The following is a 24,247-nucleotide window of genomic DNA, read 5'->3' as shown; positions in this document are numbered from 1 at the left end:
GCTCATTTTTGCAAAATCAAAATATTTTGTAGTAGATAACCACTACATACGCCCCAAAAAGGAATTCCATATATCAGGTGAGATTCCGCCAGAGAAAAATGAACAGTCTGCTGTTGAACCAAGTTCATTTGTGAATACCCCGACTGCATAACAACCAGACGACACTTTATTACACAAGGCATAAATATGGCCTTCAATTTTTAGTAGTCTATCGATATGTACTTCTAAAAATTTTAAGCTACTTTGCCAAAAAAATGGTAGTATCGTCTACAAATAGTGTGAATTTTCCTGAGATATGTGTACTTGTTAAATCGTTGAGGTAGATGAGAAACAATGTTGGCCCCAGTATTGAACCTTGAGGCACACCACTACGCATTTTCCTAATTTCTGAGCGATGGGTTGTTTCCACTATCTGACTACGATCTGAGAACTCAACATTTACCGACATTTTTCGATATAAAGGTACTCTTGTCTAAAAATCAAATTTTTGAAGGTTTCCCATATATTACGTGTGTTTTACTATATTCTGCTGATGTATTTTCGATTTTAGAAGTATGCACACACCACTAATACATAAGTTTCCAATATGGTACATTTTTTGGGGTTGACACTGTACATCTTGCGTTTTATAAAAAGGAAAAGTTTTTTACATTTTTGAAATCATGTCGTCAATATGGGTTTAATATAGCATAATCTTGGATTACTCATAACTCTCAACTTCAAATATTTGTTTATTTTCTGTCTGCAATAATACAAAAATATAATATTCTCTTTCTAACGTTTTCAATTCAACAACAGAGATACATATTTCCATTGATAACAAAAATACGTAGTTTCAACTCAAAGAAAATGATCTGATAAAAGACATATTTATGATGTTCAATGTTCAACCAAAGAAGAGATATATGACGATGAAATTTTTTGTCCTCCTTCATCGAGTATTTCACCTTCCACAGTTTTAACGGTTCGAAGGCTAAAATCTGCCTCGTTTCTGTACATGGGGATCTTATCTTCTTTATTCGCAGACATATTGAAAATCAATCCACATTTTGCTATTGGCACTTGATATGGGCCATCACAATATGTCCATGAATCTTTTATACAGAGTGTCATCTGACCACCACCATCTTTGAAATTTTAAATACGGACCTTCACTTCATACTGAGAAATTAAAATTCATCTTTTTATTTTGAGATGTTTCGGTAATATTTGACAATAATTGGGTGAATTATTCCTTTTGCATTACGGCCCTAGAAATTGGTTGACTGAGTTAAATAAAGACACAATAGCAACTTTCACGTCTCCTTATGTACCGTAGAGTTTTTAGAGAGTTTTTATTTTTCATTTTTAGGTACTTATTAATATTTTTTCATATTTCCATTGCTCTGAGCGTTTTCTACAATGAACTTCAAATAAGACAACCTTTTATGATTATCTGAAACATATCTACATAAAAAATATATTATATGTGTTTTAATAAACAGAAAAAGAAATGATAGCAATAATAACATCCGAAACAAACACTATAATTGTAATGAAAGTTGAAATGAAGTAATTTATATACACAAAAAAATTAATGGCGCAATAAATGTTCGAAGTGGAATCCTTCCATTTCGAGACAAATAATGGGATAAAAAGATGGCCTGCAAGATCACCAGATCTTACTATTTTGGAGTATTTTCTATGGGGGACATTGAAAAATAGGATTTACGCTGGCAGAGAGATAGAAAATGTGGAAGACTCGGGATTGAGGATTTTGAATGATTGATCACAAAATTCCATTTGTAAAAAATGTATATGTTAAACTTGGAATGCATGAAAGCATTTTTCCTCGAAACAAAAAACAAAAAAACCACAAGAAATTCAATCCAATATTGTGTATAAATTGAACTGTTGGTCAAACCGGGCGGTATTTTAAAACACGAGTTTCATAACACATGAGAGACTCTAAGAAACTGAATATAAAAACCCCACAGCTCTCGTTGAACATGAAAAATAATCTGGACACATCTTTCATTTTGATCATCCAACTATTCTAGATGTTCAACCATCTTTAACCAAAAGACTTTCGAGCGAAATGATAAATATCCTCAAATGCGATAGTGTTAACACTAGAAGAGATGCCGATGGCCTTAATACTGCATATTTCAATTTGATACGTGAAATACTTGAATAATTTACACTTTTTTCTTTCTTTTTCTTTTTGCCATTAATTAAAAATCAAACACCACCTTATCAGAATCACAGATAAAGCCATTCACTTGTTTCATGTCGTTTTGTGTTGGTGTTGTCTCGGAAATTTGTTGTTGCAATGTTTTTTTTTTATTTTTTAAATATGTATCTAACATGCCGGATGGTTTTTGAAATAATAATATTATCAACACAAAAAAAACTACTTTTTCGTGAGTAATTTGATTAAGAACTCATTATTTCTTGTGAAATTGAAACGTTTATATTCGTATAAGTTTTGTGGAAGGTATATTTATGAAAATTCATTGTTCCAGAGCCCTGCAGAAGAATTTAATTGAATAAGAAGTTATTGGATCACTAAACTAGTTAATTGAATCTAGTGATGTTCGTATTTTTTCATCCGTTGATTTGTTTCGTTTCCAAATGATTGAAAATAAAACGGTGGATGAAACTCAGTGCTCCCCACGAAAAACGATATCCTTTCAATAACTATCAAAATCATTTCTGAGATCATCTCGTTAGGAATTCAGTTGTTCAGAACTGTTTTGATCTGTATACAGACGTCTCACGAAAACCACCATATGATCTACACTTTGCAAAATAAAATACTGTGAATTTTGCAAAAAACTACTCTGATTCCCATCGAAATGCGACCACTGTGTACAATAACAGCGAAAGCACATCCAGAGAGTAGTCATACGTACAGCATTATCTATTTAGCGCCGAACAACATTTATATTCATTATGAACACCGACGTGATGCCCGGATTATTACACCGACGTCGAAGGCGACGTACTCAATACTCAGACCGCCGCTCAAAAGTTAGACCGTCGCCCACGGACTATTTGTCGGTCCATCATCTGAGAGAACAAAGAGCGAATGCGCTAGCCAATGTCACTTGTATAAAGCGAGTAAACGCGGGCAGATTTCGTCATTCAAAAAAGACGACGTGACATATCGGCGAAACAGTTCTTGACGGTGGTTTATTTGCTCGAAACGCATCGCAGGTGACTTGATTTGTTCGCGCCAGCAGGTGACTTGATACTACGGATAAACTGTATTCGTTTTTGACCGGTGATTTTTTTACTCGAAACAAGATGAAAGTGTTGATAACTGTTTTGGCTGGTTTTGTTTTTGTTTTTGGAGTTCAGCAGGTGATAGCGCGGCCCAACAACAGGTAAAAAAAAATTAAATACGAGGGGTGGAGGAATTGTTCTTAAATTCACTAGAACTGTTTTGGACTATTTTTGTTGATGTTAAACATGTTTTTGAAATACTTTATATGCATGAGATATAAGAACTGCAGGTTACTGTAATTAAATCACTGAACATACTGAAATTTCAAGTAATCTAGTGTTTCAACAGTCCGATCAAGGAACTTTTATAGGAATTCTCTTTTCAGATATTTCATTATGTTTTTGAAATGATATATTGATATTATTCACTGAATAAACTATTTATCCCGCCAACGTTTTATTTAGATTGTAAATGTCGAATGAGATATGGAAACGAAACAAAAAACTGCATTCGTTATAGTTTCTTTCGAAAATTCATGACGTTTCCAAACATTATTTGCGTCAGCTGAAAAATAGTTAATTCACTTTCAGTTACTCTCGGACTTAGATGGGAAATATTGAAATTCATAGACTGTATATTCACTTGAACGAAGGGAACTCATGAAAAATCATTTGAAAATGTATGCCGAAAAAAAGAGCTTCAACAATACATAATTATTTCAAGTGGCAAAGAAGCTCCTTCTTTGATTTATTATATATTAGTTAGTAATGAGCGACCAATATTCAAAAATTGTTTTGCATACTCGACGTGAGATCTGATGTAAAACAATTCATGAAAACAATGTTCCACAGTTTATGTGTTATTGGTGAAATTATACAAAAACTTCGACATTTTTGGAACATCAATCATTTAGCACCAGCATAAAATTGTTCTGATCTTGAATGAACATTTGTATGAGAAATGTTATGAGGAAATTGTGGTACACTGTAGAATACTTTTATTTTTTTAATATTTGTCGAGCACTTGCAGTGACCAAGAAAGGAACAATCTGCAGTTTTTTAACATTCAGATTAGTATAAATGATTTAATTTTCTGAAAAATTACATAAAAGAATCTGTTACAACCTGTTTTCTGTTAACCAGCTGTCGCTCCCCTACGAACGACAACCCTCAGAAGTTGAAACTTGTGCAAGCTAAGAACTAACGAGCTCTTTTTTTTTGGTCCCTTGGGAGCTGTCTGACTTGTCCATTTAGTCCATGCCTCCAGAAAATACTGCAGCCTCTTGGGCTTATTCCGTTCATTCTCCCATCTTCTTATGACACCCATTCCATCAGTCTCGTTCCCTGAACAAGTTTGTACAGGTTCCGTGTTGGATATTCTTCTGGGCGTAATTTTGTACGTCCATATATTGCCTGCCTCCTGTGATTCAGTGTCTCACATTCGCATAAGATGTGTAGAGCTCTTTCTATGCCTTCGTTGCATGATCTGCAGCTGAGGTCTCCGTTGTAGAACCCCATTTTATTCAGGTGCCCGGTTAGTGACCCTGTAATTATTCTGAGCCGATCCCTACTATGTGTAGAGCTCTTTCTATGCCTTCGTTGCATGATCTGCAGCTGAGGTCTCCGTTGTAGAACCCCATTTTATTCAGGTGCCCGGTTAGTGACCCTGTAATTATTCTGAGCCGATCCCTACTATATTGAAGTAGTTGTTCGGTTCTTTTCTCGGACGGTTTCCTAATGAAGTTTCTACTGTGTTTGTTGCCAGGTACTTTTGTCCAGTACTCTCCGTTGTACAGCCCCATCTCATTCAGCTGTCCTCTAAGCGGACAATGACCGATTAGTAACCCTGTAATTATTATGAGCCAAGTAGTTCTTCGGTTCTTTTCTCGGACGGTTCCCTAATGAAGGTTCTACTGTGTTTGTTGCCAGGCACATTTGTCCAGTACTCTGTTTGCTTCTTATTGGTCCATGTCCTAATCTGGTTTCGTACCAATGATTTTGGTACCCCCAGAGCTAGTTCTGGACCTATATATGAAGTTGATGATCCGTGTCTAGCCCATTCATCAGCTTTATCATTACCTGTGATTCTTGAATGTCCTGGCACCCAGTACAAAGTTTATTTGTTCCTGTTTGCAAGTTCATTCATTTCTTCATGGCATTCCCATCTCCAACGTATGATTCCTAGCAGTTTTCATTCAGACATCACTCGATAACAATTTCCATTGAAAAAATTAGAGCTGAAGCTTTTGCCATAGTTTCAGGCCACAACTTGTTCACCTGATAAATATATTTCACTTGTTTTCATATTTTTGCGAAAAGATATCTATCTGACTGTTATATTTTGCGGTGGTAATCTCTGCATTGCTCCTGGAATAGTTATGGAGATAGATTAATCTTCGGAACAGAAAATTTTTGACATTTTACTTCTCCTTCTTCATCTTGTAACGTTATCCAGATTGGTGCTAAAGAGGAAATGAGACAAGTGTCTTATTCCGAAACATCGATGTCCACCATTCAGGATTACATTGTTAAATGTGAGTAACATTTTACGTCTTTCATTTACTTCATTGTTTAGCAATCCTTCGAATGATATCTGATTCAATTCCATCACGAATGTTTGGAATAAAAAAAATAGATGAAATTGTTTTGAATCGTTTCGAAAGGATACTTTCTTCCGGCTTGTGTCTGAAAGTTACTTCTTTACATTACCTGCATACCTTCGTGAGGAGTTTATTTTTTTATCAATTTTATTCTTCCTTTCTTTGGAAGATTTTCACGTATAGAGATGGAGAGGTAGAAAGCCAAAACCTTACTTTCGCCAAAATCAAGTTCGCCTACTAATATACCGCTTTAGGTAGATCTCCATTTGATTTTTTAATGAACGCATATTGAAATACTAACGGAAAGAGTTATGCACAATATAATATCCAATCCAGAGAGAAATATGTTTTTGAACAATACATTTTTCATGAACTTTGCCGACATAATGAATGAAAATTCATTATGAACGATTCAAAGACACTTCATTGTCGGATTTCAATGAAGTTTTGATTGCCTAATGAATCTTTAGGCATTGGAGAAAACGCATCTAGTGTAGCAAAAAAAAATGTTTGGGTTCAATAAAATATTCATGCGGAATTTCTACCATTGAATTTTTTCGGTTCGGTCGATGAAAATCTATATAAAAAATTTGACAATCTCAAATTGAAGTAAACAACAAATAGTGTCCTCTATCAATGAATGAAATTGAATTTACCTAAACTAATTATATGGTCAATGAATATTAGAAAAAAAAATGAACTTCCACATCTAGTTACTGACATTAGAAAACAAATTCAATCGTGGTAAAGTGAACAATTCTATACAGGGTGTAACTGAATAAGTGTAAAACATTTAAGGAGATGATTTCTCAACGAAAAAAAGATAGGATCTTTCATATAAAGAAACTTCATTGGATCATTATGTACCCCTTGAAGGGGGTACATAAAATTTGTATAACAATTTTTCTCACAAGCACTGGATAAGTTACAATATAGAAATTGACCTGACGTTTTGTACTACCGAAAAGACACAGACAAAGCCAGTAATTTATTTGGTTTACGTCATGGTAGTAAGGGATGGAAAACGCAACCCCTAAAATGTATTTCCAATGTAACTTTTTGTATTATTATTTGTTTACCATTTAAAAATTAATTTCCGATAGCCTGTTTCATCCTAAACAAAAAATGTCTCTTGGGTTTTTTGCCCAAAATGAACCAGTTCGCAGCAAAAAATCATTTTACGAACAAAAAGTGCATTTCTAGATCGACTTTAACAAAAAGTTACTTGAAAAAGTTGTGTCTACGGCAATTTTATATTCATATGCGAAATTTTATGCAACTAGGATAAAGTTACGCTTTGCTTATTTTTGACAGATATCCCCTTTATTTTAAAAAACAAGTTCGGTTAATTGTCATCAATTCATGCGTACGTAACAAACTCATCATGGAGTTTAACTTTTCTGATAAATTTTTACTCATACGGACATTTTTAGAGAGAAATTAAAAATGTGCTATAAAAATTTTAACATGACTGGTACAAAGTTTCAATCACTTGGCTATTTTCTTAAACAAACGTCAGTACCTTCAAATATGAAAAAGCAGGCACAACTCAAAAACTGCAATAAGTATTGATAAAATTACTAGAGTTGATTTACAGATTATTTATAAACACTTACTAGGGCGGTAAGGATGCTTAATCACGTTGAATAAAATTTTTAAGTAGGTCTTGACAAACAAAATGCATGCTATGGTAGTGTCAAGTTGTTGATTTACTTGTCAAATGTTCAAAAGTTATTGTTGCAATATTGTTGTCTCTCCAGGAAAGAATAGAAATAGTTTTAATATGTGGTGAGAATACACCATACCGGCAAGTAGCTAACATTTTTAACAAACGGCATCCAGGAAAAAATGTTCAACATACTACTGTGTCAAGGATAATGTCGAAATTCAGAGAAACAGGATCCGTAGCAAATTAATTTAAGAAAAAACACACTCCAAGTAAATATGATGAGGAGGCCCAACTTAACATTTGTTCAAACGTGTTCAGTTGAACACGGGCAAACGAGCATAACCGATATTATGAAAAATACCGATTACAAGAGAGAAAGTGTAAGAAAAATTTTATTAAAGAATAAATTTTGGCCTTACAAGCCAAAATGTATTAACACATTAAAAGAACGAGATTTTGATATCCGTTTAGGGTTTTCATTCTGGTTTCAAAGAGAGAGAGAAGAAAATGTAAAGTTTCCGTATAAAATTTTATGGATAGATGAGGCAACGTTCTCTTCAAATGGAACGGTAAGTTCTCAAAATTGCCGATGGTGGGCCCAAGAAAATCCCAATTTCACAGTTGAATGTGGTGATCAGTATTCCTTCAAAACTAATGTATGGTGTGGGATACTTAACGACCAAATAATTGGGCCATTTTTCTTTAGGGAAAATTTATCATCCGTCGGTTATCTTAACCTTTTAAATAATGAGGTTAGTGAAGTTTTAGATAATATGCCTTTAAATATTAAATACGACCTATAGTATGGCGCATCAATACGGTTGCTGTAAAACAGTCCCTCCAACAAATGTTTAGAGGCAAAGTTATTGGACGTAACTGGGAACATTATTGGCCACCTAGATCACCCGACTTGACGCCTTTAGACTTTTTCTTGTGGGGTTACCTGAAATAAAAAGTGTGCTGAAGTAGACCATTTACTGACATACAACATCTGGAAAATACCATTCGCGAGTGCTGTGCAAATATAAATTCCCGATTTATTAAAAATGCAGTTACAGATGTCAGTAGAAGGACCATAATTTGTATTGAACGTGGAGGACGACATACTGAAATGTAGGCTATAAGTGTTTGACAACCTCATTTAGATCAATAAGTAATTTTTTGTACCCATTTGTATTTTCTATAATATTATTGTTGTTTGAAATTTATAATAATGATAATAGTTCTATCGAAATGATTTGCATTTTTTTTTAGTTGCCTCTGTTTTTTCGAAATCAAAGGTTTGTTTAAGAAAATAGCCAAGTGATTGAAACTTTGCTATTTGTGTTAATTGGTGTACCATTTCAATTTTGTATGGATGATAACTGTTCCTCTTCAAGAGTCTCCACACAGTAGAAGGAGACACCTCACAAACATTCGCGACGGAATAAGTAGACTGTTCAGGATTTACTACCATCTCATCAATTACTTGCACTTGCAGTTCTTACGGAATGAACGGATGACCTGGGGGCTTTTTGTTATGTACACTACCGGTAGTTGTGAATTTGGATACAAGTTCCCTCAAATATTTTCTACAGATAGGACGATTCGGAAAACGTTCATTGAAAATCATTTCGGTCTCGTGAAAGTTACGCGTCGCACCGTGAATGAAAATCGCTTCAATTTTTTCTTCCAATGAACGAGAATTGATCAGTTTAGAGATTGTTGACGTGGTACCTTTCTACTAGTAAAACCGAAAACTAAATGAGAATATTCTAACTAAACATACAATGGTGTTCGTTGTCGTACTGACATTTTTTGTCGTTTTTATGAACAAAAGTTAAGTAAATCAATCTTGTCGGGTCGTTGGAATCGCCATATGGCAGATAAAAAGGAATATTTATAGAAATATGGATATCAATGTGTTTGTCTTCAGGAAATTATTAAATGTTCCGCCATTTTGTAGTAGGTGAAGGCATTGACTTCATATTCTAGGAATGTGAAGTATTTGTCAGGAGCTTCAAAATGATGTGTCACAAGACCCCCCTTCCATTTAATTTTTTTTCCCAGATGGCGCCCAGTAGCCATCTTGAAAGTTTCATCTGTCAATTTCACTCCAAAATAAAATATTCTTGCATTAATTTCTTTATCCCAAATTTCAATTTTTTTGAGTTGACCCGTTCAAAAAATAAAAGGAGGGGGGGACATTAAAGAAATGCCCTGTATGTTCGGCTACCTAAGTAGCCGGGGCGTATGGCAAGTTTGGTATATACACATGAATGTCTCGATTTTAAAACGCTTTCCCAACTCTGACTTTTGATATTTTATCAGGCCTAAATATAGTTGCAGATACAAGATAACTTCTCTAGAAATAGTACAATTAAACATACACAGCAATAAATTATTCTTATAGCTGCGATATAAAATTTTTCTTTAATATTATCAGTTTGTTCTCTTCGTTTCAGAAAATTGAATCATATGAAAACATGATTTGGAACACTTTGATGCAGTTAAAGAGAGCGCGGTATAGTTTTGAAGTCTGTTTTGGTCAGGTCTTCGAGGAAAATTGAATTTAAATGAGGAAATTAATTCTAGAGTTTGAAGAGCACTGATGAAGTGTTTCCCTTGTTTTAGATATGGTGATGATAAATATGTACATTAGATATTCTCTCAGAAAAAGCGGTCAAACTCAAAGAAAAATTGTATTTTGCGAGAAAAAAAAGTTTGTTATATTGTTATTAGACAGAATTGGACGTCAAGTGCTTTTGAGACAAGCTGTGACTTTTCAAATGCACTGAATATACTTCCAACAATGCGAATATATTTTTCAGTTCTTCATTTCATCAGTTTAATAGTCATCAATGAGTCATGAATCGGAAATTCACTCCTATATCCCAAATGAATTACCCGTTGAAGAACAATTATGCATGAACAAATCATTTGAATGAGAATGAACTACAAATATGTCATTCTACAAGTTTTTTCCTGAATTGAATTGGAATAGTTTCAATGGAAGCTTTTCCAGATATAAACTGGAGAAACATTCATCCAAATAACTACTCTCAAATACTGAATCACAAGAAAATCATTTTTTCTACTGTGTCTGTACTCCGAACGTTACTGAAGCAAATATGAAGTAACGATATGCAACACGATGTATGAAAGAATTAATCCTGATAAACTTTGAATTTTCAGGTACGTTTTTAGGAGTGTCGATTGAAAGCACTTTTATAAGAAACTAGGATTTCAAGACCGGCGTTGCGAATGAAGAGAACAATATTTGGGCTGGAAGGTTGAGGTAGAATAGAACCTGAAGTACTGAACGTTTCGTCTGTTACTGCGGCAGACATCATCAGTGGTACAGCGTTGACTACCAGGACGAAGGTTATACTAGAAACGACATCAGACGTATTTCAGTTTCCATTCGATCACGGCCTAAAAGACCGAATTTTTTTCTATTCAATCTCAGAAACTTTTCTTATTATATATATATATATATATATATATATATATATATATATATATATATATATATATATATACAGTGTGGTTCACTAAATGTGCAACAAATAAGAAACTTTTTTATTATCGATTTCTCAGAAAATTTTATTCTTGACGAAAGTTGATGCATGTTCCAAAACTATACCAAGTGTACCTGAAATGGCTTTATGACAAACACCATACAGGATAGGCCAAAAAAATATAAAGTTCGTTCAGGAGTAAAGTACCTACCCTTATTTCAAAAAATATAGAAATATGTTGAAGAGAAAAATTGCTTAGAATTAAAAGTTATGTTCAGATACGAAATCATGGCCTGCTATTCGAATTTTTTTTCTTTTGGAAAATTTTGAATTACCCTCGTATGATACATATTTTTACTATTTTGATTTAATATGTATTTGAAGTAACCACAATCAAATCAGGTTGGAGTATTTTTTATCAAATTGAAGTGTATTTGTGAAATTTACTTGAATTTATATTTAACAGAACTCTAGAATAAAACAAATACTCTTTTTAACGAGGCAAATACTGTACTGAGTATAATGTTCATATGAATAAACTGTCAAAATCTATCGCGGATAGCCATGAACAAAAATAACCAATAAGCGATAGTGCAGAAAAATACAGTAGGTATTCGTCATGTTGGAACCTTAACATTTGCCGTTCTTCTAATACCATATCACCCAAAACTCTCGTATTTTAGTTTCCAAAAAGTTCAAGTACCTGTCACCAAAAACAAAGTTAATACTTTTCATCTTGTAGAAAAGAGTCACACATTCATTTCAAAGTTTCAGAGAAAAAGTACAATGAACATTCAAAATTATTTCACAGTTTTCATGCTCAAATATAAATATAAATATATATATATATATATATATATATATATATATATATATATATATATAAATCGATTTAATTCGTGAGGTTGCAGTCAATAGCTGGGCTGTTACAAAGAAAACTCTTTGTTATATGTCAAGCTTTCGGTATATTTCACACCTTCGTCAGGACAACTACAATATAAGATTATATATCTTGTAAAAAATATATAAATATAGAGAACTTACTAACGTGAGAATAAAACATAAAATGGTTCAAAAACAGATAGAAAAACATTAATAAATGACAGTTGATAAAAATTTTGGCTGACATTGTCAGCCTCACGAATTAAATCGATTTATAGTTAATCCAGTCACTAATTATTCTGTTATATATATATATATATATATATATATATATATATATATATATATATATATATATATATATATATATATGACTATTTTCACAAAAAAAACGTTGTGAAAATAATCTTTATGAGGATAAAAAAACACAGAATGCGCAATACGTTGCCCGAACCTATTTTGATAAACCAATTTTATTATTTGAATGCTATATCCGTCCATGGTGACCTGGCAAAACATAAAAAACAATAAATAACAACTAATTTGACAGATTTCACGTCAACAAGATGGCCGTTATCAACTGTCAAATTTCGGAAGTCCCTATTGGAAACCCTATATTACGTCAATTATAGTAGCTGGTTCGTTTAAAAACCTTATTATGTTTGCTGAACATCTTAGGTTTCATTTATTTATAGTGAAAAATGTATCTCAAGTGTGCCCCCTCAATAAATTCCCAGATCCGGTCCTGACTGACAGTCCTGTCTCAAAACCAATACGAAACTTCTGTATATTGTCTTCCATCGAACAGTTCAAGACGCCTATTACACTAATATAAATTCTTTTCACTTCCTCAAAACGATATTTTTATCTACTCTCTTCGCACAAGTGTAAGATTTCATTTTGCAGCGATTAATGGTTTGAATGATACAGAGGGGTGTGAACTTCAGATTAAATGCAATTTGTTCAGGATGAAGGACAGGCGGGTTGTCAAACAAACTACAAGTTCTTATTAGAATGGATGCTTATACTACTACTCCTATATATATATATATATATATATATATATATATATATATATATATATATATATATATATATATATATATATATATATATATAAAGAAAGATAGAGGGATATTGAGTGAGATGGTATTATCAATGGAAAAAGGTTATTGGACATAGCACTCATAGGAAGGTGGGCAAACCGCAGACACGTGTTTCTGGCTATTTAGCCTTCGTCAGTACGGTACAGCCAAGTGTAAAGGATAGATAACACTTGGTTGCAAGAAAGGGGCCAAACAAACGAAATCGCAGTTGGCCCCTGATGATGAATCCGCTTGATGATGAGTCCTTCATATATATATATATATATATATATATATATATATGTATATATATATATATATATATATATATGTATATATATATATATATATATATATATATATATATATATATATAGGAGTCTAGGAATATTTTGATAACATACTAAATATCATAAAAATAAATGCATGAGGTCGTTTAATTTCGATTAAATTGGTACACTCGACCACCCTGTAGATTTCTATGGGTTGAACAGAGCCTGCAAAACCGGTAACTAATCTTTTATCAAGTTTTTTACAAACTGTTGGTTTTCGGCTAAAATGAATAATCTGAAAATGTCGAGTTTGTACATTCTATGCAGTTCTTGTTCAGCAATTAAACTGGAAATATTGTGCTTTAACATAGAACGCCATCACTTACCATTGGCTGAGATGAATAGAACTGTAGGGCTTCTTCCAGGTGGCATGCGACAAAATGATGTAGCTCTTCGTTTGGGGGTCTCCCAAAGTGTTATCAGTCGATTGTGGCGGCGTTTCCGTGAAACTGGCAGTCCAGCCGAACAACATCCAGGGCGAACTGCTACAACTGCATTTCAAGACCGATTTTTGGTCTTAACCGCAAGAAGACAACCGACAATCACAGCACCTGAGTTGGTTAACGTGTTGCAGCAGACGCACCAGGTAAACATTGGTCGTGATACTGTCAGAAATCGACTGCATGAAGCAGATCTCCACAACAGAAGGCCACTTAGATGTCCACCTTTGTCGAGAAGCAATCGCGGTAGAAGATTAGAGTGGTGTCAAGAACATCAAAACTGGGATGCAAATGATTGGGCCACAGTTTTGTTTACAGTCGAATCCAGATTTGAATTTCATCCAGATTCTCGTCGAGTAAGACTGTGGAGACGACCTGGAAATAATGAACGTTTGATACACGTCCAGGAAGTCCACACGTACAGAGGTGGTACAGTAATGCTATGGGGCGGAATCATGATCGGCGGCAGAACCGATCTCGTTTTTCCAAATCGCTCCCTCGCAGCTCGACAGTACCTCGACACCATTCTTCTACCTATCGTCCGTCCGTTTGCTGGTGCTGTTGGAGAAAACTTCCACCTAATGCACGATAATGCTCGTCCACGTGTCGCGCGTCTAGTGACTGACTGGCTCACCAACGAAGGAGTTGATGTATTGCCATGGCCAGCACAATCACCGGACTTGAATCCCATTGAGCATGTGTGGGACATGCTTCAACGAAGAATTACTCCGCTTATGGGGAACATTCACAAAACGTTTCAATTGAGAGAGCTTTTAATCGCTGAATGGGCAAATGTACCTCAACAAGACATTGACGATCTCATTTTGTCGATGCACGATAGATGTAGGGCCGTAATAAACCAGCGTGGAGGCCATACTTTGTACTGATTTTAATTTTTTTTTGTATTGTGATTTTTTTTCGGGGTGCCAAAGAAGAGCCATATTTTTTTTTAGTTTTGCTTATATGCGCACTCAGTATTTTTGACCATTTAATAAATTTTGTTGTAAGTTACATTCGTTTAATAATCATCCGTCAACTTTTTTTCCCTAAAGCGATCTAAAAAAATTATTGCCATTTTAAAAAATATCCCTAGACTTTCTTCCGGTGTTCCACAAGGGTCAAATCTGGGACGGTTGCTCTTCAATATCTTCATTAATGATATTGCAGATGTTATGTAAGGTCATGTCCTACAGTTTAAAAACGAACATCTTGATCTTTGATTATTCAATAGAAAACGTTTCCCTGGTGAGCCCAGAAACATTTACTGATGTTGGCGTCACATTTAACACCGCACTATCATTTAATAGGCATATCGATAATGTTGTAACCTCCTCCTGTCGTTTGTACGGATTCATTGCACGTTACAGTAGTAATTTCAAAGAAACTTCGACCTTGAAAACTCTGCTCTATACTTTCATAAGGTCAAAGTTAGAATACGCGTCAGTTGTGTGGAGCTCCTTTTATAAATATCATATAGATAGAATAGAAGCAATTCAACGACGCTACTAAGCCTATAAACTGATGGCATTTATTCTCCAATAGGAACAACCCACTCTGAATTGCTACAAAAGCACAACTTTTTCAGTCTTGAAAAAAGAATTTGGGTATCTTTGAGTTTAAGTACAGGCTAACTCCCCAAACCATTTTCTCAATAATTATTTTTCATGTCCTTCTTTTCCAAATATCCACCTACTTACTGGTTACTCGACTTGCTATTGTATGCTTTCAGCTGAGCATTCTCAAGTCAGTCAAATTTCTTTTCAAAGAGAAAGCTCTACTGGAAATGAAGTGGAGCAATATGAATTGACATGGACGGTTTCCCTCTTCTATCCTCTTCAATGGTTTCATCACGATATAGATATCGGTTTGCTTCGAGACTAATTGGGAATGTGTATCGGACTTCAAAGTGATGTTGATGAAAATCAGTGTACATCTGTGTACGAGGGTTACCTTTTAGGTTTTCCAAACAATCACTAGACGGTGACATCACAATGTTCTTAAAAGTTGCCTTTTTTCTTTTTAGAATCAGTAGCAACTCAATAATTGACAGTGTATTGGAAGAACATAAATCACTGGTGAAAATTTTCTATTATGTTTTTTACTATTGTAAAAAATGACAGGAAATATATAAGATTGCTTGGTTCAAATTTTTGGTAATAAATCCTTCCTCGGGCGTGTCTTAATTAAGACACGCCCGAGGAAGCCATTGTATGGCGAAACACGTGTTACGTGTTTTTGTGAAACTATCTAGTGAAAATCACACAAAGTGTTTTTAGAATACGTTAGTCATGGATTTTCATCAAGTATCGGCCAATTCCATCATATACCATCATGATAGACTGTTCACAACTACGACAAAGCTATTTTCCAGTTTTTTGGCCATGAACTGTAGATTTCCATAGCTTACATTTCTTCTACAACTGCGGTGCATCAAAAAAAGTGGACGACGGTCGAAGTGCTCTTATTTTTACGAGATCCGGCAAATAAATAACGAGACTGGTTACGAAAAAACACGCTTTTAATGAACATCGAACTAAAAAGTTGAAAACTTTTTTTGAATAAGCTTTGTGGCTTTGTGGCACATTTTTTGTATAACAAGGGCCCGTCGCCTTTTTCACAATAGTACTGATATTTTTCGTTCGTTATTGTTTTAAGCTCATTTTTTTTAAATTATCAACTGCTATGAACATTATCTTGAAATTGTAACTTCCACCTAATGTATTTGTAATAGAAACACTCCTCCGCCAATAACCACCATGTTAACGCGGCTGATTTTAAATTAAGAAGAATAGACGAATTCATAAATTCCAATGTAAGTTTTCTATTATTATTTTGATAATTGTGTTTGGTTGCTGTGTTGAAAAAATCGATATAAAATTGTACGGGCTGGAATGAAACTAAATATGCACGTTACCCACTTTATTTAACAACCAATAACGGAAGTTAAACTGATTCCACCAGAATTAGAATTACTAATGAACTGCAATCAAGTTTTCTATCAAATTTGTTAAACTCAATTACTTGCCTATCCATCCGCATATCAAAAATCGGAGTCACGGCTCACTCTATATTCAAATATTCATAAAATGGGGTTTCGATATTTCGAGCATGAAAAGTACTTTTGTTTGGCAAAACGGGTTATTTTAAAATTTGATATTCCAAACAAATGCAAGCGGAATGCGAAAAAAGTCAACTTCCTATATGAGCTTTCAGACCTATGAATATTTCATCCCTCGCTTTTCATTTCCATAAGGCTGTAAATTGTGTTTATATTTTTTATTATTTCTTCGAAATCTGCTGGGAGTGGTTTTTGAGAATGCAACTAAGTTGATATAGATACGCATAGCACGGGAATTTCAAAGAGAAATCTCAGAAATTCTACATTCTCATGTCATCCATGATATTCTGAGCAATTCGTAAGGAAAAGGGGGGTATTTTAAATAAATTGTTATGAAGTAGTTTGTAAAAGGGAACTGACATAATTTCAACACACTCCGGTATTGAATTTAATAATTTTCATTTCTTTCAGTAAAAATACATTGAATAAGAGGAGTTAGGACATAATCACCATTGGATTTCAAAATAATCTATGCGATGAAAACAAGCAATGAACTAATTAACACTCGGAAGGAAAGTTAAGCAAAATTAAAAGTTAAAATATCCTACCAAAACATTTGTCAAAAGAAAACACCCACCTGTGCTGACTTTACACCAGTACATCGTACAGAAATAATTAGTGAGATGAAGAAAGCTAAGTATCAATTTAATTTTTTCAACTGACTGATTGTTTCAATTTGTAGGCAAAATTTATAAATACGACTTTCCAGTAATTCATATTACGCAGTAACTTTTTGAGGTTAACTTTTCATTTTCCTCTTTACTACACTTCTGCAGATTCTCTATTGATTCATCTTTTATTTTTTCATCTTGTAGAAACAAAGAAACAGTGTTAAATATTGAGTCCCACACAAAAAAATGTCGTTTGAAGAATATTGACGTTGATACTTATTGCATAATTTGTCATCAGTCATCATTCACAAAAAATTCGGTAATGAGGGATGACCTGCCTAAGTCCATCATTTAATATCCGAAAAACATGTTGTATCAATTGTGTAACGGATGAAAAAACCAGAGCTCCCGAAAGGGCCCTGAGGTACTTCTTTATTTCATTCTGAATAATTAGATCTTCTTCTTCACATCCTACTCAGCCCGATGTGTTCCGAATTGCCATAGTTTTGATAATAAAATACGAGTATCAAGTTCAACATTGTCAATTGATCTTCCCGATCAAGTATTACCCAAGCGAGCTCAATCGAAATCAAATCAGGCCATGGAAGTGTCCAGATGTAATCTCTTGTAAATGATGCCCCTCGAGAAAACATAATATAATTGCCAGTTGGAATGAACTCTTGAAAGTAGTATACAGGGCGTGAGAAGGAGTCTTTGAAACAACTATAGTCACAAATCAGAATTTTTTCATTTTTCCAAGGAATTTATATTGAAAAAATCAATTTTAAAACAAACTGAATGTTTTTTCTAAAAATTCACCGTCTGCGAAGAATTCGATATTATTCCAATCTGAGCTACGGTACCACTGAATGACTTCTCTGGAGAGATTGGATTTCCACTAAAAGGGTATATTCAAAAGATATTCATCCCTACTTTGCTGGTGATTGATAGACATCAACAAAAATACAATAAATGCTGAAACTTATATTGAGTGATTTTTTGCTGGTATGTTTTTGGCAACACTGTTTTTAACAGATCACGAATGAATCGTGTCTGGTGTCATTGTCAAGCTTGTTCAGTTTGGTCTATAATTTAACCATGAATCGACTTACGAATGAACAACGCTTGCAAATTATTGAATTTTATTATCAAAGTCATGCTCGGTGAAGAAAGTGGGCAGTTTCGTCGGCCTACTGAGGCAGCTATTCGGAAACTTATGACTAAATTTCGAACCCAGTTTACATTATTGGACATTAAACCACCAACACGCATACGAAGAGTGAGAACCGAAGAAAATATTGCGGCTGTATCCGCCAGTGTTCGTGATGACCGTGAAATGTCGATTCGCCGCCGTTCGCAGCAATTGGGCCTCTGTTACTCCACTACGTGGAAAATTTTGCGAAAGGATTTGGGTGTAAAACCTTATAAGATACAGCTGGTGCAAGAATTGAAGCCACACGACCTCCCACAACGTCTAACATTTGGTGAATGGGCGCTGGAAAAGTTAGAGAAAGATCCACATTTTTATCGAGAAATTGTGTTCATTTCTGGTTGAATGTGGCAAAATGGAAGAATTGGACATGCCTGACATGTGGTTTCAACAAGACGGTGCCACGAAATTGGACCTTGCGCATAGGCCATCTGAAGCAAAGCCGCGGACAACATTTGCATGAAATCATCTTCAAACATTAAATTATATTGATCGTTCTATCGATTCCAATGGAGATTTCATCAATTTTTTCAAATTTTTTGTGTTTTTTTGAAAATCAAATCCTATACCTCTTAAAAAATCACCCGTTATGTGTATTTTGTTAAATGGGTTTTATCTTTTTTGCAGGGTAAAGAGGGTGTCCGATTCCCATTTAGCAGACTTAGAAACCAAAATTGCTCTCAACAACAGAATCAAAGGATTTGCAATAACCATGCCAGTGGGAGCAGGAAAAGTTGATCTATTGAGAATGTAAGTGGAGAATACATTTTTGATAAAACTACTCCCTCTTTCTGTCAGGCGTTTCATCATCGTATTCGATACCATCAGAATATGATCTGTACCGAGAGGTGATGAATCGAAGTTCATTATTTCTTCAAGTTATTTTTAAAACTGCTCACTCTATTAGGCGGTAAACAATATTCAATAAAATATGATGAGAATGTAGGTCAGACCAAAACAGCTATGAAAACTGGGTTGTAAGAACACGCAACAAATAATCAAGTTCGTGGACCGTAGAAGTCCGGTGTTATTCAACATGTCATACTCAGGAAAATTGAAAACAGTAAAGCGTGACATGATATCTATTACCAGTTACCATTATTCCATTTCAAGCAGCCAATCACTCATTTTTCTATTAATTACTCTCTTGAAATTATTAATTATCAAATTATTATTCAGTAGTTGACACCGAATGGTTAGTGAAACATATATCGAGAAAAGTGTTGAAGATAGAAAGTATTTTCTTCATTCTTTAAGAATACACTTCATTCGTTTGATCGAAAACCTCTGAAAGCCACCGAAATTAACAATAAATTCATAACTGAAATAAAATTTATATGTGGAATGTGGAGGAAGTTCGAGATTAGTCCCCAGAAATCTGGAAAATTGTTTTTTCAATATGTGAAAATGATTTCCGTAATCATTACATATTATATCAACACAAAAACTGTTGGAGGAATTTTTAAACGGTTTTCATCAATAGAAGGGTTATTCAAAATGAAAGTCTATAATTCATGAATATTACTGAAGTTTTAAAAGGATCTAAACAGTGCATAACGAGTCTATAATTCATGTTTGTTTTTTGTGAATTGGTTGACAAGGTGCTACCATGTTGTTCGTATTTTATAAGTCTATGAAACAAATCCGCTATAACATATGTCTATCTTTCATGGATAGTTTACTATATGTATTTCAATGGTCAAACAGAATACGGTGCTATAGAGCGCAGAACGGGCTCAAATTAATAGAAACATCAGACATAAAACACTCACTATCAATCTCAAGAAGACTATGGTCCTTTTCACCAGGAAAAGAAGTGTATTGGGCTTAAAACCTCCCGAAATCTTCAAGAGCAAACTGAACTTCTCTGAAGAGGGAAATACCTTGGTACTACCCTCGACAGGAAGCTAACGTGGAACTCTCATCTACAGAGTAGAGCAAAAAGAGCATACGTGGCTTATGAGCAGTGTCGGAGGACAGTGGGACGCTCATGGGGTCTTTCACCCCGTGTGGTCACCTGAATCTACACTGCAATAATAAGACTGGTGTTAACGTACGGAGCCATTGCATGGGGACCGAAATTTCTACAAGCAACAGCCACCCAAAACTTATATCAACTACAGCGGCTCAAAAACCAAAGAAGGTTCAGGATGTGGAGTTTACTCCAGATCACTGAGCCTAAGGATTAAGTGGGGAATGCGAAGAAATACCAGCGTGGTCCAAACAGAACTGGCTGGTATCTCAATCGCCACGAAAGGAATAACCAGAAAAGGAATTTCTGGCAAAAACATAACAATCTGCACTGATAGTAGACAAGCCCTACTAGCCTTGAACAGGCAACGTGTTACCTCAGGGCTAGTACTAGAGTGCCACCCAGATTTAGCCAAAGCCTCTGTAGGATTGTAATTATATAATTGTAAGATTATCCTGAGGTGAGTTAAAAGGCACAGGAGTAAAGGCATTGGTGCTAGACTAAGAATTTTAGGGCCCAGTGACACCTACAGCCTGATGGCTTCGACAATTGCGGAACTTGCCAGGATCACCCTGGGCCGCTAGCGCGGAAGAAACAGTAGGATTTCTGACTGTCACTGTTAACTGAGGAAACACCTCCATAATATGGGACTAGTGGACACACCTCTAATCTGAATGTGTGAACAGGAAGATGAAACTATCAGGCATGTCTAATGCCAGTGCCCGGAGTTATCGTCAATAAGAGAGTGTGTATTCGGCGAGTCTTGGCCTACACCTCCTGATATGAAGGAGATGTCTCACAGTGACCCGTCCACCTTCCTGAAAAGGAAAGGTTTTACGATGACCTAGGAGGGCAACTCCTCGGGAGGATGTACAATGGGACACATGTGGCCATTTCTTGTTCAATTGTTCGATTTTAATACTTGTAATTCATGTCACTGTACGGTTAAAGGGTTTTTTCACTCCTTATAATTGTTATTTTCAACTATTCATTTTAATTTTCAATTTATATTGGTTCTTGAAGGGATTTCAAATCATTTTATAAAATACTAGTACTATGTTACTGTATCGCTGCTGTTCCAATATCTTGACAGAGTCAGAATCAACGAACTTGGGAAAAATTGATCTACATCGCCATCTAGTGGCGAGTTACAGAAAAATTGATAGCCTTAAAACCTTCTCTATGAAAAATTACAAGTTTCATCACGATCGGTTGAGCGATGTAGAAGTTTATCATTTACCAACCGACCAATCAACCAACACAAATCAATCAAACACAAAATGATCCATGTTGTTAGACACTCCATAGAACTATTCAAAAGGTCATTTACATATACGATAGCTGAATTCTATGACAACCTACCACCTTCCTTTCGGTCGAAATCTGTTTCCAGTTTCAGGTACTGCCTGAAAAAACACCTTCTGAAAAATCAATAATACCCGAATATATTCTATGACACATTGGTTCTTGTAGGCCATAGCTAAAAGATTTGTAGTATCCTTATGTTTGTATCGATATCCGCCTCATGAACTGAATGTTGTACCCGCTATCACAATTCAAATTTTATTTTAGGTCCTTTGTTATTTTTGTTATTTTTTTTTTCATCTTTTTCATTTTTTTTTGTAAGGTGCAAGAGGAAGAATGAACTCTGTTCAATCTTGTATCCTATTGACAAATTTGTATTTTGTTTTTCTCCATATTGTATCCTTTTATTTCAGCTGTCAATAAATTCATTTATTATCATTATTATCATTATTAAACATCCATTTTAATATATTAGATTACACAATGAAAGTCCTAACTAATGAAACATTGTCAATCACCTCCAAACAAACATAAGAAATAGCAATAGATTGAAAATTGATATTGATTATCCGACACTTGTTCCTATTTCAAGACGATCCTTTCGGCTGGACTGTATAAAAAATGTTTCGAAATGACTGAGATCTAACACAGTTTCAAACAAATTCATTCAAACATGATCGCTGTATTCACTGACTCATTTTTTTTTCAGAGGTAGAAGAAGACGTTCCGAAGCAAGGCTGCTAGACGCCTTCCTCAATCAATCAGATGAAGAAAAAAATGAGCCTATTCCGCCAGACTATAATGATTATCATTATGACTACAGCAACTACCCACAGTAGAAGAAGTCGTGTCTATAGAAACCTATACATGAAAGTGAAATTGGATATAAAATATCAAAAATAAATGTTACTCCACAAAGCTTCAGGAAAAATAGGCAACAAATTTTGAGGTTTCTTTCTAGTCAGTTGCTTTTCCTGAAATCAGTATTATGTGCAAATCTAGTCGATACGATCAGTTGTTATTTGTAATTAGTTGAATTTATTTTATTTATTAAATTATTACATCATGTCATAAATTATTTATCATTCACTTTACTATCATTGAAACAATCACAAAAAACTTGTAGTGTATATTTTTCATAAATTATAATACCCTTCAAAATGTGTGAAAGGCAGTTATATTGTTATAAAATATATAACATATTTTTGGGTAGATAATTCTGCTTGTATGAGTGGTTATATGAATGTATAAAATATGTTACCAAAAAATCAACTTTTTGAATGTCCTACATATATAAGGTGCTTCTTTTAAATCTACCAGACATATTTCCATTTCATCATTTCATGAAATAATTTGAGTTTCACTATATTTGGTATTGAGTATCAAATATATGTTAAGCGATTATGTTTCATTGTATTCTTAAAACGGTTATGTACAAATGTATTTCAAATACATCAACATTATTTATTTGTTTATACAGCTTTTCATTTTCATCGTTATTTTCGTAAATTCCTCCTGCAGAGTTATTTTCATCATTTTTCAAACAATAAATTATGCGAATCTCTTTATGTCTTATTTTTTCCACCACCATACAATAGTCATAAGTCTAACTGTGAGACTTCCGCAATGTGATCATTCAAAAATCTCAAAAAAATTGAGTGTTGACCATGTTATTTGACAGTAGCTAGTAGCTTTCGGAAAATTAGCTAATGGCTCGAATTTCCTTCCTACAAAGCATGTACAATTTGAAATCAAAAGAAAAAAATAAGTAGCAATTATGCACTAGTAGCCTGAGGATGTACTGAATTCCGAATCATTCATTAACAACATTGTGTCAACTTCAATTAGGAACTATTATGTGGGAACTGAAAAATTCAAATCATCTGAATATATATATATATATATATATATATATATATATATGTATATATATATATATATATATATATATATATATATATATATATATATACCGGGTGTCCCACATTTTATGTGACAGGCAATATCTGGTTTGTTGAAGGAGATACACAAAAATGTTTCATACAAAAGTTTTACGAGTTCATGAGAGCTATATTTTGATATAATTTTTAAATATACAGGGTGTTTAGTGTAGGTGCTACAGACCAAAATTCCATTTTTTAAAATAGAACGCCCTGTATATCATTACATATTCAGATGCTACGTTGAATTCTGATATCATTTCATGTTTGGTTTTTGAAATTCGGTTACGGCGTTGTTGAGTTACTGCTTAAAATGTAAAGTCTTGAGAACGACTATTATTTTTTTAAATATCTCATACAATTATTCTCTCTGCAT

The 24,247-nt window shown here is 34.2% G+C and overlaps 1 protein-coding gene across 1 annotated transcript; it reads left to right on the top strand.

The window, feature by feature from the left end:
- Positions 1-2,970: 2,970 nt before the first annotated feature.
- LOC111513603 (uncharacterized) lies at positions 2,971-23,006 on the top strand. The gene is made up of 3 exons (XM_023169826.2): positions 2,971-3,368; positions 19,282-19,404; positions 22,641-23,006. The coding sequence occupies exons 1-3, from the start codon at positions 3,289-3,291 to the stop codon at positions 22,768-22,770; spliced, it is 333 nt and encodes a 110-aa protein (XP_023025594.2). The 5' UTR covers positions 2,971-3,288; the 3' UTR covers positions 22,771-23,006.
- The last annotated feature ends 1,241 nt before the right edge of the window (positions 23,007-24,247 follow it).

This window comes from Leptinotarsa decemlineata, unplaced genomic scaffold (assembly GCF_025532065.1).
Source record: "Leptinotarsa decemlineata unplaced genomic scaffold, Ldec_3_MD MMD2_tig00000251_RagTag_RagTag, whole genome shotgun sequence".
In the NCBI taxonomy this organism is placed as follows: domain Eukaryota; kingdom Metazoa; phylum Arthropoda; class Insecta; order Coleoptera; family Chrysomelidae; genus Leptinotarsa; species Leptinotarsa decemlineata.
Note: the sequence above shows the minus strand (reverse complement) of the source record. Positions and strands in the feature narration are given on the sequence as shown.